General features: G+C 41.4%; 2 protein-coding genes across 2 annotated transcripts; one reads left to right on the forward strand and one right to left on the reverse strand.

Moving 5' to 3' along the window:
* Positions 1 to 703: 703 nt before the first annotated feature.
* Positions 704 to 3,514, reverse strand: nmrk1 (nicotinamide riboside kinase 1). Its single transcript, XM_080500207.1, has 8 exons — positions 3,480 to 3,514; positions 2,789 to 2,879; positions 2,656 to 2,704; positions 2,379 to 2,532; positions 1,966 to 2,037; positions 1,731 to 1,837; positions 1,170 to 1,253; positions 704 to 881 (listed from the first exon to the last, which is right to left on the reverse strand). The coding sequence occupies exons 1-8, from the start codon at positions 3,506 to 3,508 to the stop codon at positions 862 to 864; spliced, it is 606 nt and encodes a 201-aa protein (XP_080356333.1). The 5' UTR covers positions 3,509 to 3,514; the 3' UTR covers positions 704 to 861.
* A 1,365-nt stretch (positions 3,515 to 4,879) lies between these two features.
* Positions 4,880 to 13,013, forward strand: ostf1 (osteoclast stimulating factor 1). Its single transcript, XM_080500103.1, has 10 exons — positions 4,880 to 5,007; positions 8,136 to 8,182; positions 8,693 to 8,743; positions 8,980 to 9,043; positions 9,158 to 9,211; positions 9,290 to 9,397; positions 9,591 to 9,640; positions 10,114 to 10,192; positions 10,398 to 10,496; positions 11,870 to 13,013. Exons 1-10 carry the CDS (start codon positions 4,974 to 4,976, stop codon positions 11,926 to 11,928), a joined length of 645 nt encoding a protein of 214 aa, XP_080356229.1. The 5' UTR covers positions 4,880 to 4,973; the 3' UTR covers positions 11,929 to 13,013.
* Positions 13,014 to 13,444: the final 431 nt, after the last annotated feature.

The following is a 13,444-nucleotide window of genomic DNA, read 5'->3' on the forward strand; positions in this document are numbered from 1 at the left end:
GTAAAGATTGTTGCATAATTTCAGTGATAGAAGAGCCAAAGTTCCTACTGCTTTGAAATCCAGACTATCACACAGCACACACCTTGGTAGTGTGAGAGCAACACAAACAAAACCTGTCATGTTGTTATAAAGATCTTTCAAAAGTAATCCAGTATATTCCAGAGTCAAACACAGCAGCTGCCACAAGGGCCTTTTGTGAGTTTTTGTGAAAACTTGAAAAACATTTCTCTTTCAGACAGAAATGTTGTGTGACTCATGTACATATCTCACAAGATGATAAAAGGACTGGACTATTTGTGAAACTACAAAACACATTTTAGAGTTAAAAAGCATCATTCATCTTTGATGTGTGTATCCCCCCCCCTACCAACAACTGCAGATGGATGGAGATGTGAATTCATGTCACAGTACTGAAGAAAGGAACAAAAGGAGTTGTGGTCGACCAGAAGGTGAATTTAGTCAATATCAAACATCAAGTATACACAAACAGTCTCCTATGGTATTGAAATAACAAGTGAAATGCCAGGGCATAATGGGTGTAGTATCTCACATTAGCCCACATCAAATCTTAAATAATGTGTCAAAATACTTCAGTAGATCTTAAATCTTCTGTTCAATACAAACCTGCTGTATTCCCACAAAAGGTTTTAAGATTAACGATCTCTGAAGCTGTCAGTCTCATTCCAGCCTTCATGGAATTCATCTTGTCTTTTTTAAAGCTCTAATAGAGACATGCAATACTGAAATGCTAAGTATATGTAAACACACAAATAATTAACTGATTTTGGTCTTTTTAGTTACACGTTAGTCCAAACATCCACATGGGCCACGATTAGCCTCCATCTTCAATCCAGTCAAACTTCAATCTTTTTCATTTTTCTCTGCAGACAAAATTAAATAACAATACAAATAAATTCTATTACGTCTAAACAATTAACTTATATAACCATTACAAGTGAAGGAAGACAAGTACACACACGTCTGTTAAATCAATAATTAAAGTATATATACATCTGTCTAATCTGTGTAGTTTTAATTCATTCATAAACAAATATGTAAATAATGGATCACATATAGTCAGTAGTGATCATAGTTAGAAAATGTATCCAAAAAAAAAAACATGCATGTGTGTTGTCTTGAAATATGAATAATAAAAACACTGCCCTTACCTTTAATTTCTTGTAATTTCTTAATAACATCTTTATACACAACAGACAACAGCTCTTCTTTTGACAGAAGTCCATCCAGAAAGACTGAAAAACAAAATTCACATGCAAACCATTTATCATAATATTCAGTATAAATAGTGTTAATTTGTATGGGAGTTGCATTTGGTGTATTGGTAAGTCTGTATTTAGACATCTGTGTGTAGTTTGCATGTACTCCCTGTGCATGCTGGGGATTTTTCCAGGCCTTCCATCTTAGTCCCACAGTTCAAAAACATTTGTAAGTTAATTGATGACCCTAAATTGCCCGCAGGTGTCTGTCTCTCTGTGCTTGCTATGACATGTCAAGGTTGTATCCTGCTTTCACCCACAGTCAGCTGGGATTGGTTCCAGCAGAGGTTGGATGAAACAGTGAAGAACACGGAGAGATGGTTTGAAGGATGGCTGCTTTATAGGAGGTCTGTGATTCCTAAAGACGGCTCCAATGATCCCACTAATGATATCAACAATGTCATCTTCATCATCATCCATCAAAAAGCACGCAGCACCAGACTGGACTCTCACCGATTCCTGACACAGCGCTCTCCATCTCTTTGCGGTTTTTCAGGTACATTGGCCACACGTGTCCCTCGAAGTAGCCCGGAGGATCGGGAGGGGTGTACACCCTCGAACTGTCGATATCAAATCTACCGTCAGCATCAACTGCAATGTTGTCCTCTCACTGGAGCTCAAACTTCGAACACAAACAAATGCCATTGAAATAAAATATAAGGTGCGATAGGTAATGTGAAAGAAGGACCTTCGTCTTGTTTCGCAGACATCGTACGGTATTTCAATGAAATATCTTCGCTCAAGCAGTTCGTTCAGAGGCCTGGAAAGATACAACAAAACTAAATGAGTGTGAAATCACTATTACCAGTGAAATCTTTTTATAATACTTATGCCATTCAAAAATAGCACTGAACACAGATATCAACTCATGGTAAATGATAAATGCATGTGCCATGTACATCATTTAGATTTTTATCATGAAAATTATTCCCCCCCCCCCAAAAAAATCAAACATTTGGTTTAAGCTATAACAGGTTCCATCCTTGTGGAAATACACAGTATTGCAAACTAATTTCAGCCCTGCGATTTGTGCATTATTAATTGAAAGCAATGCAAGGTTTTTTTCTTTGTTTGATCCTCTCCTTTTTAATCCTGGTTTACCTGTAGTTGAAAATGAGGAAACCCTCCACTATGAGCAAGTACACCTCGTTGCCGACTGTGTGTGTTGGACTCCGGCCCTTCAGGAAAGCTCCAGGATCTTTTCGCCACAGGTTCACGTCACTCATCATCTGGTCCATGTGGAGCGCACTGAGCACTTCAACAGACGAAAAGCAATTTCTATTGTTTACTTTCCAGGGACATACATTAATCACAATATAATTTGAATCTAAATTCTGCATTAAACTTTGCACTTAAAAGGATAAACAAGAGTCCTTACTGTCATACTGCTTGAAGCCATTGCTGTCGACTGGAACCACAGAGTCATCCTGACAAAACACACATCTGTGATCACACACACTCTCAGAAGCTATGTATGGCAGCAGGAAACAGAGAAACTTTATAATTCAGACCTTAAAATACGTGTCTTGTGCAATAATGCAGCTGTGGGGTATCTGCTGGTTGAGACTCTGAGAAAGAGTCGTTTTTCCTCCATTGGTCATTCTACAAGAAAAACAGTACACGTCATTAACCAACAATGATTCCAAGGGGGTCATTAAAATATATCTTGATTATAATCTTAATTGTTTACCTATTTTGTGTTTTATGTAACAAAAATGTGTTTTATCACCGTTTTGCTAAAGAAACCCTGTTTGGATAAATAATTAATTGGGTTAATTTAATAAAAGCAAAAGATTTTAAAGGCGGCTTCTATTTGAAGTTGTGTTGGGGAAAAGTTAATGCATCATAGCTAAACTCCCAAGTGTTACTGTAAAATCAGCTGAAGAAATTCAGTATGCAACATGTCTGTTGGGTGAAGTCAGGAGTACAAACATGGTTTGACTGGACTCCACCACTTCTGTCTGACATACAAACGGCTCTTATCAGCGCCTATTTTTGCAGACGCATGGTCGTCACGCTCTATTGAAGCGACCCCCATCTACATGTTGCATTAATGTGTAATCCAGTAAACCTTTTGCACTCATTTAGCTCACTGTGTTACACTTGCACATAAACAAACAAACAAACAAACAAACATCCCAAAAGCATTTTAATACGGCGTGTAAAATATTGCACCAAAGTTGCTTAAAGTTTCTGACATACCCTCCAACTCCAACGATCAATGTTCTCATCTCAGCTCGCTGCGACTGGCCACGGCACAAGTACTGGGGTAAACAACTCGGAAGAGAAGATTCACTCAAGTGCAAACTTTACTGGGACACAGGCCAGAGCTGCTGCAATCAGCCCGTTACTCTTTCACTCTGTTCGTGTTTGTCCGACTTTGCGTCGTACGTGATTGGTTGAAAGAGCTGCTACGTCACTGATGACCTGGGCGTTCATAAAAAAAAAGATAAACATAAAAACAAGGTTGTCATACTCAGTTCAGTTGGTGAAATACCGAATACTACATCTCAGTATTTGATTGGATTGTGGATGAATTAATAAATAAATATATATATTGTCTTGTTTACACAAGAAAATCCTGTTTTGTTTTTCTTTTTAAAATTGTAAACTGTGTCTCTTGGAGTGTCCTTAACATGAGTTCGAGCATCCGTGGATAAGATTCAGAAACTTGATCATGCATCTATTTGCTACAGGTTGGATTACTAGAAAAGTGTGTTTACAGATTTCAGTATATATATAAAAAAAAGTTAGACAGCTGCAGCTCATCCAGAACCCTGCAGTCAGATCTTCACCAACACAAAGAGAGTGGAGTACTTTTCACAGGAAGAGGTTTACTAAGTATTTCCAGTGTGAGAAGAATCAAGGTGAAGCAGCATGTAGTTCCCACACACACCACACTCCTCACCTGTGCAACATACTGATGCAACACCTGAAGACTGCTGACTCACGTCTTCTCAATCCCCAAAAATGTTTTATTTGCTCACGCTTTTCCATCAAACTATAGATTTTACTTATTCTATTACTTTTGTATCAGGGGTATTCTTACGTTATTCATTCTCATTTGTATGCCTTTCTTAATCACTTTGTTTCAATGTATTTCCATTCCTTGGACAAAATATCTGTATGATAGTAACCCTTGGCTACCGCGATACGTGTGTGTACAATGGGTATAGATTTATTTATTTATGTTGACGTATGTGTATTTTCAGGAAAAAATATCTATATAAATGAACTTGTGTGTGTGTGTGTGTGTGTGTGTGTGTGTGTGTGTGTGTGTGTGTGAGAGAGAGACAGAGAGAGAGAGAGAGAGAGAGGGGGGGGACGTAATCAATAGGGGGAGTCAATAATCCTGTATCATCATGGATGCACGTGAGTCGTTTGTGATTTTATTCTCTTTACCAGAGGGATTACATCCAACGTCGTTGTTCTTGTGCAGTGACACATTCAATCCCATGTGGCTGCAGTCACTGCAAGTCTGACATCACACCTGCAGGCAGTTCAATCCCCTGCCTGCAGGTCTGATGTCAGACTTGCAGTGGCTGCAGGTCGTGCGCATGCGCACAATAACTTTTCCGCGTCAGTCAACTTCCTCATTGGGAGGCTCGGCCACATAGTGCTCCCGCAGAGCAGCGACGTTTGTGATTGAAAGTAACATTCGAGCGTCTGCCTTGGGCTTACCCGTGAACCTCACAAATGTCGAAGCCCCCTCCCAAACCGGCAAAGCCAGGTAAGAGTCAACACTACGGGGGTTATCGGTTCAAATGGAGTCAAAAGTCTGAAGTTTGTACGCGCTGCGCGCACCTTGTTGGCACCGTCGGCTCAATGGGCGGACGGTGTGCGCTTCTCAACACCCGACTGATCTCGGTCGTTTGTCTGTGAGAAACTTTCAGTGGGAACACGGACTTTAAACCGTGGTTTGTTTAGTTAAAAAAAAAAAATGTATTTCCAGTACGACACAGCACCTGTTCAGTTTAAGAGCGTTTGAAAGTCCTTTCTGTTGGCCAACGGGGACGCGCAGCTCTCAGCTGTAGGCCTCGGTTACTTCCCTTTCCCCATCCCTCACGCTGCCTGCTGCCGTTCAGCAGCACCGGGCGAAGAGGTGATGTGAGCCTGCATGGACAGTGACATCAGCCCGACTTCCTCTCTTCTCAAGTCACTTCCCGTAGCGAGGAAATATCTGCCACTTATAAAACAACGATCAATCCAGCGCAGAGGTTGTTTCTGAGCACATTTTACCCGTCGCATACACCAGATACAGGTGCATGGAGAGGGGAAAAAAACAACGTATCCCAGTTTTAACTGGTGTAAAACGAGTGGAACAACAGGATTCTCTGGTTCAAATTCCCTCCGTCACCCCTGTGGGGTCCTTGCGTAAGACCCATAAACCTTCACTGCTGGGGTTCAAGATGTACATCCAGTGTAACTTCAGATCAAACCTGCACTTCACACGATTTGCTGCAGAAAAGTAAAGAACACAAATCTTCATGTGGATACTTTTGTTTTGTTTTTTTTTTTATCGCTGGTGCTCCAGTATTGTTGCAAATATAATGTCTGCACTTGAATATGCGAATAAAGTCTAATTGAACATAGAGGTGTATCAACACCATACAAGACAACGTCACATTTTACAAATGTGGTGACTTTTGCAGGGATTTTGCGTCTGTTGTTCACATGTGACACACATTTGGCAGCAAATATCCCGTACAGGTGTTAATACGTAAATAAATTCACATAACTGCGTTCAAAAAAACGTGTCAAAAACACAGAATGCCAAAGCCTGGCATGCCCCCCCCCCCCCCTCCCCCCCCCCCCTTACTGTGGTACCAAGAGGAAAGCACTTAACGCTGCCATCACATTATCCGTGGGTGTGAACACGTCAGCCTTGTGCAGTCAGGTGAGATCTGCCCCGGTCTGTGTGTTTTTGGGGAACCTAAAGCACTATTTAGCAAAACTGGTGTCTCGTGTGGAGACATCAAATGATTCTCTGCCTATGTAGTGTTTGTTTCTGTTGCATGTCGTGGCGTAGATTTAAATGGTGGCTTTATATCTTCTATAGTCTGAGGATTTCAGATGTGATGTGGTCATCCTCTTTGGTGGATGTCCTTTTTTTTCTTCCCCTAGTTGAAAAACGAGAACCCCGTCCCGCCCATCAAAGTTGTATTTTTGGTTCTCAAGAGACATGCTTGAGGTTCTGAGTTTCCCCGAGATACGATAACAACAGGAGCTTTATGCAGTTTGTTCTTTAGGAGAACGTATACCAGGGTCCTTGAGCAGGAATCGAAGCACCAGCATGATCAGACTTGTTTCTTGTTTATGGGGAGTAGGACTCAAGAGCTGTCGTCGTTTTGCAATGAATGCAGACACCAGTAATAATAAAAAAAAAAAAAAAAGACGCACAAGTTTCAATTGATCAGGCGCGAGAGATTTTTCTTCTACATTTTCAGCACTTTCTCTTCCCTCCCTCGAACCGTGAACTCCCCTATATAAGCCCCCGAGGTTTTTAAAAATGCAGGGAGAACGTGGCTCAGTCAGGACAGGCCCCTGTGTGTTTGAACGCTGCATGACCGGACCTGCCCAGCCGCCGCGCTCGCTGTGGGGGAACAGAGGGCAGATTTGTGCAGCGACTCAGCCCCTCTCGCTCTGACACACACACTGAGGCGGTTTGTTAGCCAAACAGAACCCCCCCCCCCCCCCCCAAGCAACGGCGGAGATGGAGGCGCACGCACGTACGCACGCGGGCGCACGCCAGCATCGAGTCCTGTTATGTACAAACATTAGACAAAACACAAGCTACTCGCCCACCCTCATGTGTGAAACATCTTAAACATATGGAATGATTCTGCATCGGTGTGTTTGTGATTCATTGTTTGGATTGATTGTTCAGCATTTGTCATCTTTTCCATAAGAATTAATGTAATCTATATTCTTTAATAAAGTTCTATTTGACGCCAGATGTTCGTGAAGTGATCAGGTTAGATTGTGACTGAATATGTATTTTTAAAGACTGATAAATCTACTTGAACAAGTAATAGTTTATGTTTATTTCTGAGCATATCTGAGGCCTCATCTAATCGGGGTATGTCAAATCTTTAAAAGGGAAGTTGTTAAAACAACCCGCTAAAGGACTTTTTCTCGCTTAAAAAACAAAACAAAAAAACTTTGGCTGTGAGGTGTAATCAGATCTCTGCTTTGTTTGTTGAACGCGGTTTGAAATATTCAATCAGATTTGTGTAACTTCGGGTTTGTTTGTTTTTGTTTGTTTGGGTGGGTGTGTGTGTGTGTGTGTGTGGGGGGGGGGGGGGGGGGGGGTCCAACACGGAAACCACTGGCAAGAATGTTAAATAAATAGTCACACAGGAGCTCACCAATGTCCCTTGAAGCTTGTTCTGTTTGTGGGTTTCTATGAACTAGTTCAGCTGTCAGCTCGGGCCACAACCTCCCCGGTGGCATTCCAGCCGTGCAGCTCCACGCCAGGCTCCACGACGAGCCGCCACAGGCCCCGAGGGCAGCGCCGCTCGCTGGGACCACTCAGTGTGTGTCTCTCGCATGCAAGAGTGTGTCGTGTCGCTTGGCTGCAGAGGAGGGAGCAAACGCTTCAAGCAGCCAGCTCTTTGGTTGGGATCGCGCATAAAGTTTCACAGCTTCATTGACGGGGAGAAAATCTCACCTGCAGGCCGGCTGGAGAGACGGACCAGTGTGGCGGCGGCGCGTGATCTCGCCTCTTTGCTCGCGCGCTCTCGACCACAATGGGCGCCGCTCGCCGCCGTCGTCCTGCAAACAGCGACGGGATGGAGCTCGTTATTAAATGGTCTTTAAACACGTCGTCTGACTCGCGCTGTGTTTTCTCTCCACCAGGCCAAGTCAAGGTGTTCAGAGCGTTGTTCACCTTCAACCCCAGATCAGTAAGAGACATTTTATCCCCCCCCCTACATGTTTGACTGCTTTTGTGTTGTTGTTTTTTTTGAGTGAATGTTTTATAGATGGTTATTTTAATTTGTGTCCGGGAAATGATGCATCATAATTCAATTTTTTTTTAAATCATTCAGTTTGTCTAAAGTTGATGTCTTCAATGTTGCCTGGTTGGGCAGGTTAACAGTGCAAAACAGACATTTAAATAAATGTCACTGAAAAGCAAATAGTAGATTTCCTCTTCTCTTTCGGGACTAATGAATTAGTTTTGTAATCATATTAGAAGAAACAGCCAAATAGCAACGTGAGTTTAGCATAAAAATAAAGGTGTTTGTGAGCCTTCCTACGTGTTCTTGGTCACAGTTGTCAGCTGTGTGGTTGCGTCACAAAAAGAGGAAGGAATGTGGTAAAAATGTGATACAAAAGTCAAATCTGTGTTCAAAATAGCATGGATGTAACATCCTGAATAATCCAGAGTTTCTTCTTGTTTTGTTTTTTCCCAGCCAGATGAGCTGTATTTTGAAGAGGGCGACATCTTGTACATTTCTGACACAGTAAGTAAAAGCCCTTTTTTTTTTAATTTAACCACTGTAAAGTCCAGAGTTTGAATCTGCACTTCTTCTTCCTCTTTATTGGGGGGAAATCTGGCACATGTTGGATTTTGTGTTGTTCTTTTTGTTTCCTCATTTCAATCCTTTTTTTTTTTTTTATCTGTTGCTTAGATCTTTCTGTCATTTGTTTTTTTCTTTTCAACTAAAGTTTTTTTTTTGTGCCTCCCTGCTCTTCTCAGAGTGACTCTAACTGGTGGAAGGGGACCTGTCGAGGGAGGACAGGGCTAATTCCAAGTAACTATGGTGAGTCACATGTATGCAGTGCTCAAAATGATTACTGATGATTCATTCTACCACACAGAACATAATTGGGTTTATTTAGTTTCTAATGATTTACTGCTGCTTTGGTTTTATCAGTGGCTGAGCGAGCGGAGTCCATCGACAACCCAATGCACGAAGCGGCCAAACGAGGTATGAGATGATTCTACATTTCTCTGTCATTTGCACTTGTGATTTATGCGCCTTTGCCTACCTTTGTGTTTTTACCAGGTAATCTGTCCTGGCTGAGGGAATGTGTGGAGAGCAAGGTGGGAATAAACGGCCTGGATAAAGCTGGGAACACTGCCCTCTACTGGGGATGTCACGGAGGACACAGAGGTAAACTGGAAATTGTAATTACTGACAGGGAAAGTCTGAGGTCGCCAAAAGTGGGAAAATAAGGGTGTCTGCTATTAAACGCACACATGAGTTTTTCATTGAAAATGGTGTACAAAAGATGCGGATCTCGATCTTTCTCCTTTTTAGTTCCTGCCTGCTTGTTATGTAATATCTGCGTTTGTGTCTCGCTCAGATGTGGTGGAGGTTTTGCTAAGCCAGCCCAACGTGGAGCTCAACCAGCAGGTGAGATGAGTCTTGTGCACTCATGAAAGTACTTTTTACTAATGCGTGTCAAAACGATCAGGTCGTAGACGTGAACTAACCCGATCCAAGTTCGTCTTGTATCGCAAGAAGAGCAAGTGAAAGTTGTGAAAGTCGAGGCTCAGAATTGGAATCAAAACCTTTTGTATACAAAATGGTGAAAATGACACTGTAAGCCAGTAAAGGGCACGGAGACCTCAGGGGAATGAAATTTCAAGCAACAAGTTTATAATGGAGCAAAAAAAAGGAACAAGTGAACAAAACGTATTCAGGGCTCATATTCGGTCGTGTATTTCAGGAACTTGGAAGTCGTTTTTTCCTTTTCCAAACCGATGACATCCTGTTGAAGCCACCGTGAATATACATGGCTGTGATTTGGCTCACAGCTTGAGATGACGACTCTGTCGATTGCTTATCAAGGTGTTTGTTGTTGACAGTAATGGTTTGGGTTTCAGAATAAACTTGGAGACACTGCGCTGCACGCTGCTGCCTGGAAAGGTTATTCTGACATTGTGGAAATGCTGCTTAACAAGAGTGAGTGCTCTGCATCCTCTCTCGTGGTGAATGGAGGGTAAAAAAAAAAAGCAAAAAGAACACAACCCCCTAGGTTTGAATGACTGTAGAAACTAAAAAGAAATATAGTGATTTCAGGCAGTAACTTCCTGATTTTTAACCATTTGCATGTTATTACTTTCCTTATCTGTCAGCTTTTCTTTAACTTGATCACTGTGTGTTCCAGATGCGAGGACAGACATCCGGAACAATGAGAATAAGCTCGCTCTGGACATGGCCACCAACGCCCAGTCTGCTTCACTCCTCAAGAGAAAGCTGGGAAGCAGTAAGTTCAGCTGACACTAGAGGGCAGCGTCACAGAGCTCACACACACACACACACTGCAGTGTCAGATTTAATGACTTCAAAGAGGAAGACCTACTGGTTTTATGTGTAATTTCTAGTTTTAAAAGCTTAAAGCCATCGGGAGGTTTTAAAAGAAACCTTCATTAAAAATGCTTCATTAAAAAGTCATCTAATTTGCATAAATCCTATGAAGTATGGTATGTATGAATCATTGTAAATGCATTTCACATTTTCAAGGGGTTTGCTTCAAGACTACAGATGTTCTTTGTACTCTTCAAATTTCAGATGTGTGGGTATTGTTATTCTCCAATCTCAAAATGCACAAGAACATTTTTTTTATAGTTTCCAGAAAGAATTGGTCATAAAATACAGTTTAATCCACAATTAAGTCCAAGGTGCAAATCCACATGTGCCACACAAACTCACAAACACACAAATAAAATATGTATTGGTCCCATTAAACACAGATGGTAAACATTTATAGAGCTTCTGGGAAAAAGTATAGCCTCAATTCCAAAAAGGTTGGGACACGGTGTAAAATATAAAGGACAGGATGCAACGATTCTCAAAAAAGCTTATTTTATTCACAATAAATCATAGATGACTTATCCAATTTTGAAAAGGAAGAAAGAAACAGTTGGAAGTCCTCAACATGACAGGATCTAGATTTTTTACTATATCCATTCAAATCGTATACTATTTCATTAAACTGTCAAATAATGTTAATTTTGCCAAATTATACTTTATGCCCTAAACTATATAAGGGAATGTTTTGTCCAGTAGTAAATGTTAAGATTGAATTGTTCGAGGAACATTTAGCTCTTTGGATGGTGTATAAAAGGAAGTGTGTTGCTGTGCCAGTGAATGAATTACGGAGCTTATCAAAGCGTCTTACGGGAACATGTCGGGTTGGAAGTCCACCAGCTGTAGCAGGACAATGTACTCTGGAAGTAAATTGAATTGTGGGCTGACCCAGTCAGAGCCTGATGAGAATCTACAATACGCTCGAGATAGGAACTTGGCAGCGCAGTTTCCAGCACGCAGCCCCTGAATTTGGCTCAACTGGGAAGTTTTATGAGCGGAAAATAAAAGTTGTACAGCTTTGAAGCAGAGAGAAAAGGTTTAATTAAAGTGAACACATTGGTTGGTTTAAACATGTGGCTGATTGCAGATTGAAACTATTATACTTATTGATTCTACTATTGAGACTTTTTTTTTTTTTTATGTTTTAAGAATAATGAAGTTTTCAAAGTTCATACTGTTTGTTGCAGGTGTGTAATGTATTTATTTCACCATTGCAACACCGCTACACATGCCAATGCGTCATTGACCGTCCAACTTGTGTCGTTTCAGACATCACCCGCACACACAGCAACGCCGAAGAGTACCTGGACGACTCGGACTCGGACTGAGGCGCCCCGGCCCCCCCCTCCCCCCTTCCGTTAAAACACCGTCACCATCTTCCACTGAGTTTTCGAAGCGATCGTGGAGCCTGGAGAGTTTCATTACAGACCTAAACTGAATTTCGCCCTGGCGGTAACTCCATTTTTAGTTCGGTTGTTTTTTTGTCGAAGACCTCATTTCGCGTCCCTCTGCATCGCCCCGGGGAGAATCTGAACGCGTTGAATCGACGCGTTTTACAGTTCTCCTGCTTTTCCAAGTGCACTTCCACACATAAGCAATTGAGTCTTTTGGAGCGGTGGGGGAGAATATACGCCGTCATGTAAGAGGGGCCAAAGCTCACACAGACACATTCCAAACATACAGATTAAGTTTAACCTAATAAGATGAGAATTAAAGTGCCAGAACAGATTAAAAGATTGATCTAGTCTGTGTCTAGTTGTGTTTTCAAGCACCACATAAATAACTGAACTACAACTTTGACCTAAAGTGACCTGAAACACATCATCTCCTGCCGCTTGGCAGCGTACAACTGGACGCAATCTACCTAGATCTTTGTATGTATACTGGGGAGACAATAAAGCTTGTATTTAATTAATATTTCTGCTTTAAATGGGATGTGAAATTTTTTTTCAAGTGACGCCTGCATCAAGGGTTTCAGTAACGTGCATCCGAGGGCTTCAAAAGTGGGAAAGTGTGAACTTGTCCCATGTGGCAGCGGTCTTGTGATTCTGACCTGTTACTCCCTGCAGTCCCTGTCATTTCGGTTTACACTCGAGTCATTTCCACTGCCGTGATAAACTTGCTCGTACCTCCGTCGAACTGAATAATCTTGCCCAGCGGATCTCGTATTCTTCTGTGAACTTTCAAACGTGTGATGGTTGGATTTCTATCCTGGGAGCAAATTTTCTACCGTTGCCTTCGCTCAGCCTTTTCTTTTTTTTTCTTCCCTTTTAACAAAAGTGCCTTGTCTGCTTCTCTGTGGTTTCTTTGTATACTGTGTATTTGTCTGAGATTGTGAATTTCCTTCAAAGATTTTGTTTTAGATTTCTATCGGCTCAGTCCATAAAATTTGCATTAAAGATCTTTAACTTCAGTCGTCTAAATGAGTGTATTTTCAAAGACAAGTGTGACGTGCCTCAGATGTGTCAACGGATATTTACAATCATGCAACGTTAAATTGTGCAAAACACACACAGAATAGTTCATAGGTTCAAAAGTCCAAAGAATTCCTTTATTACAAAGTCAGCATGTCGACATTCCACAAAGGGGAAAAATACATGTTTAGACAGAAAAATACAGCAAGTATGATGATTTCATGCTACATTACTGCAAGACTGTAGAAAAAAGGCGATGAAACTCTGAAATGATTTTCTCTCGACACAATATATAAAACCAGCAACATTTGTCTTTTCACATTTAAAGACTTCTTTTTCCAAACCCATTCTACAGGAGAACAAATGCAGCAGAGGAAATGGAAGCAACTCGTTCTTATTTCTAATGGGCCGATGTACAGTAGCTTCGATG

This window comes from Blennius ocellaris (genome assembly GCF_963422515.1).
Source record: "Blennius ocellaris genome assembly, chromosome: 7".
Lineage (NCBI taxonomy): Eukaryota > Metazoa > Chordata > Actinopteri > Blenniiformes > Blenniidae > Blennius > Blennius ocellaris.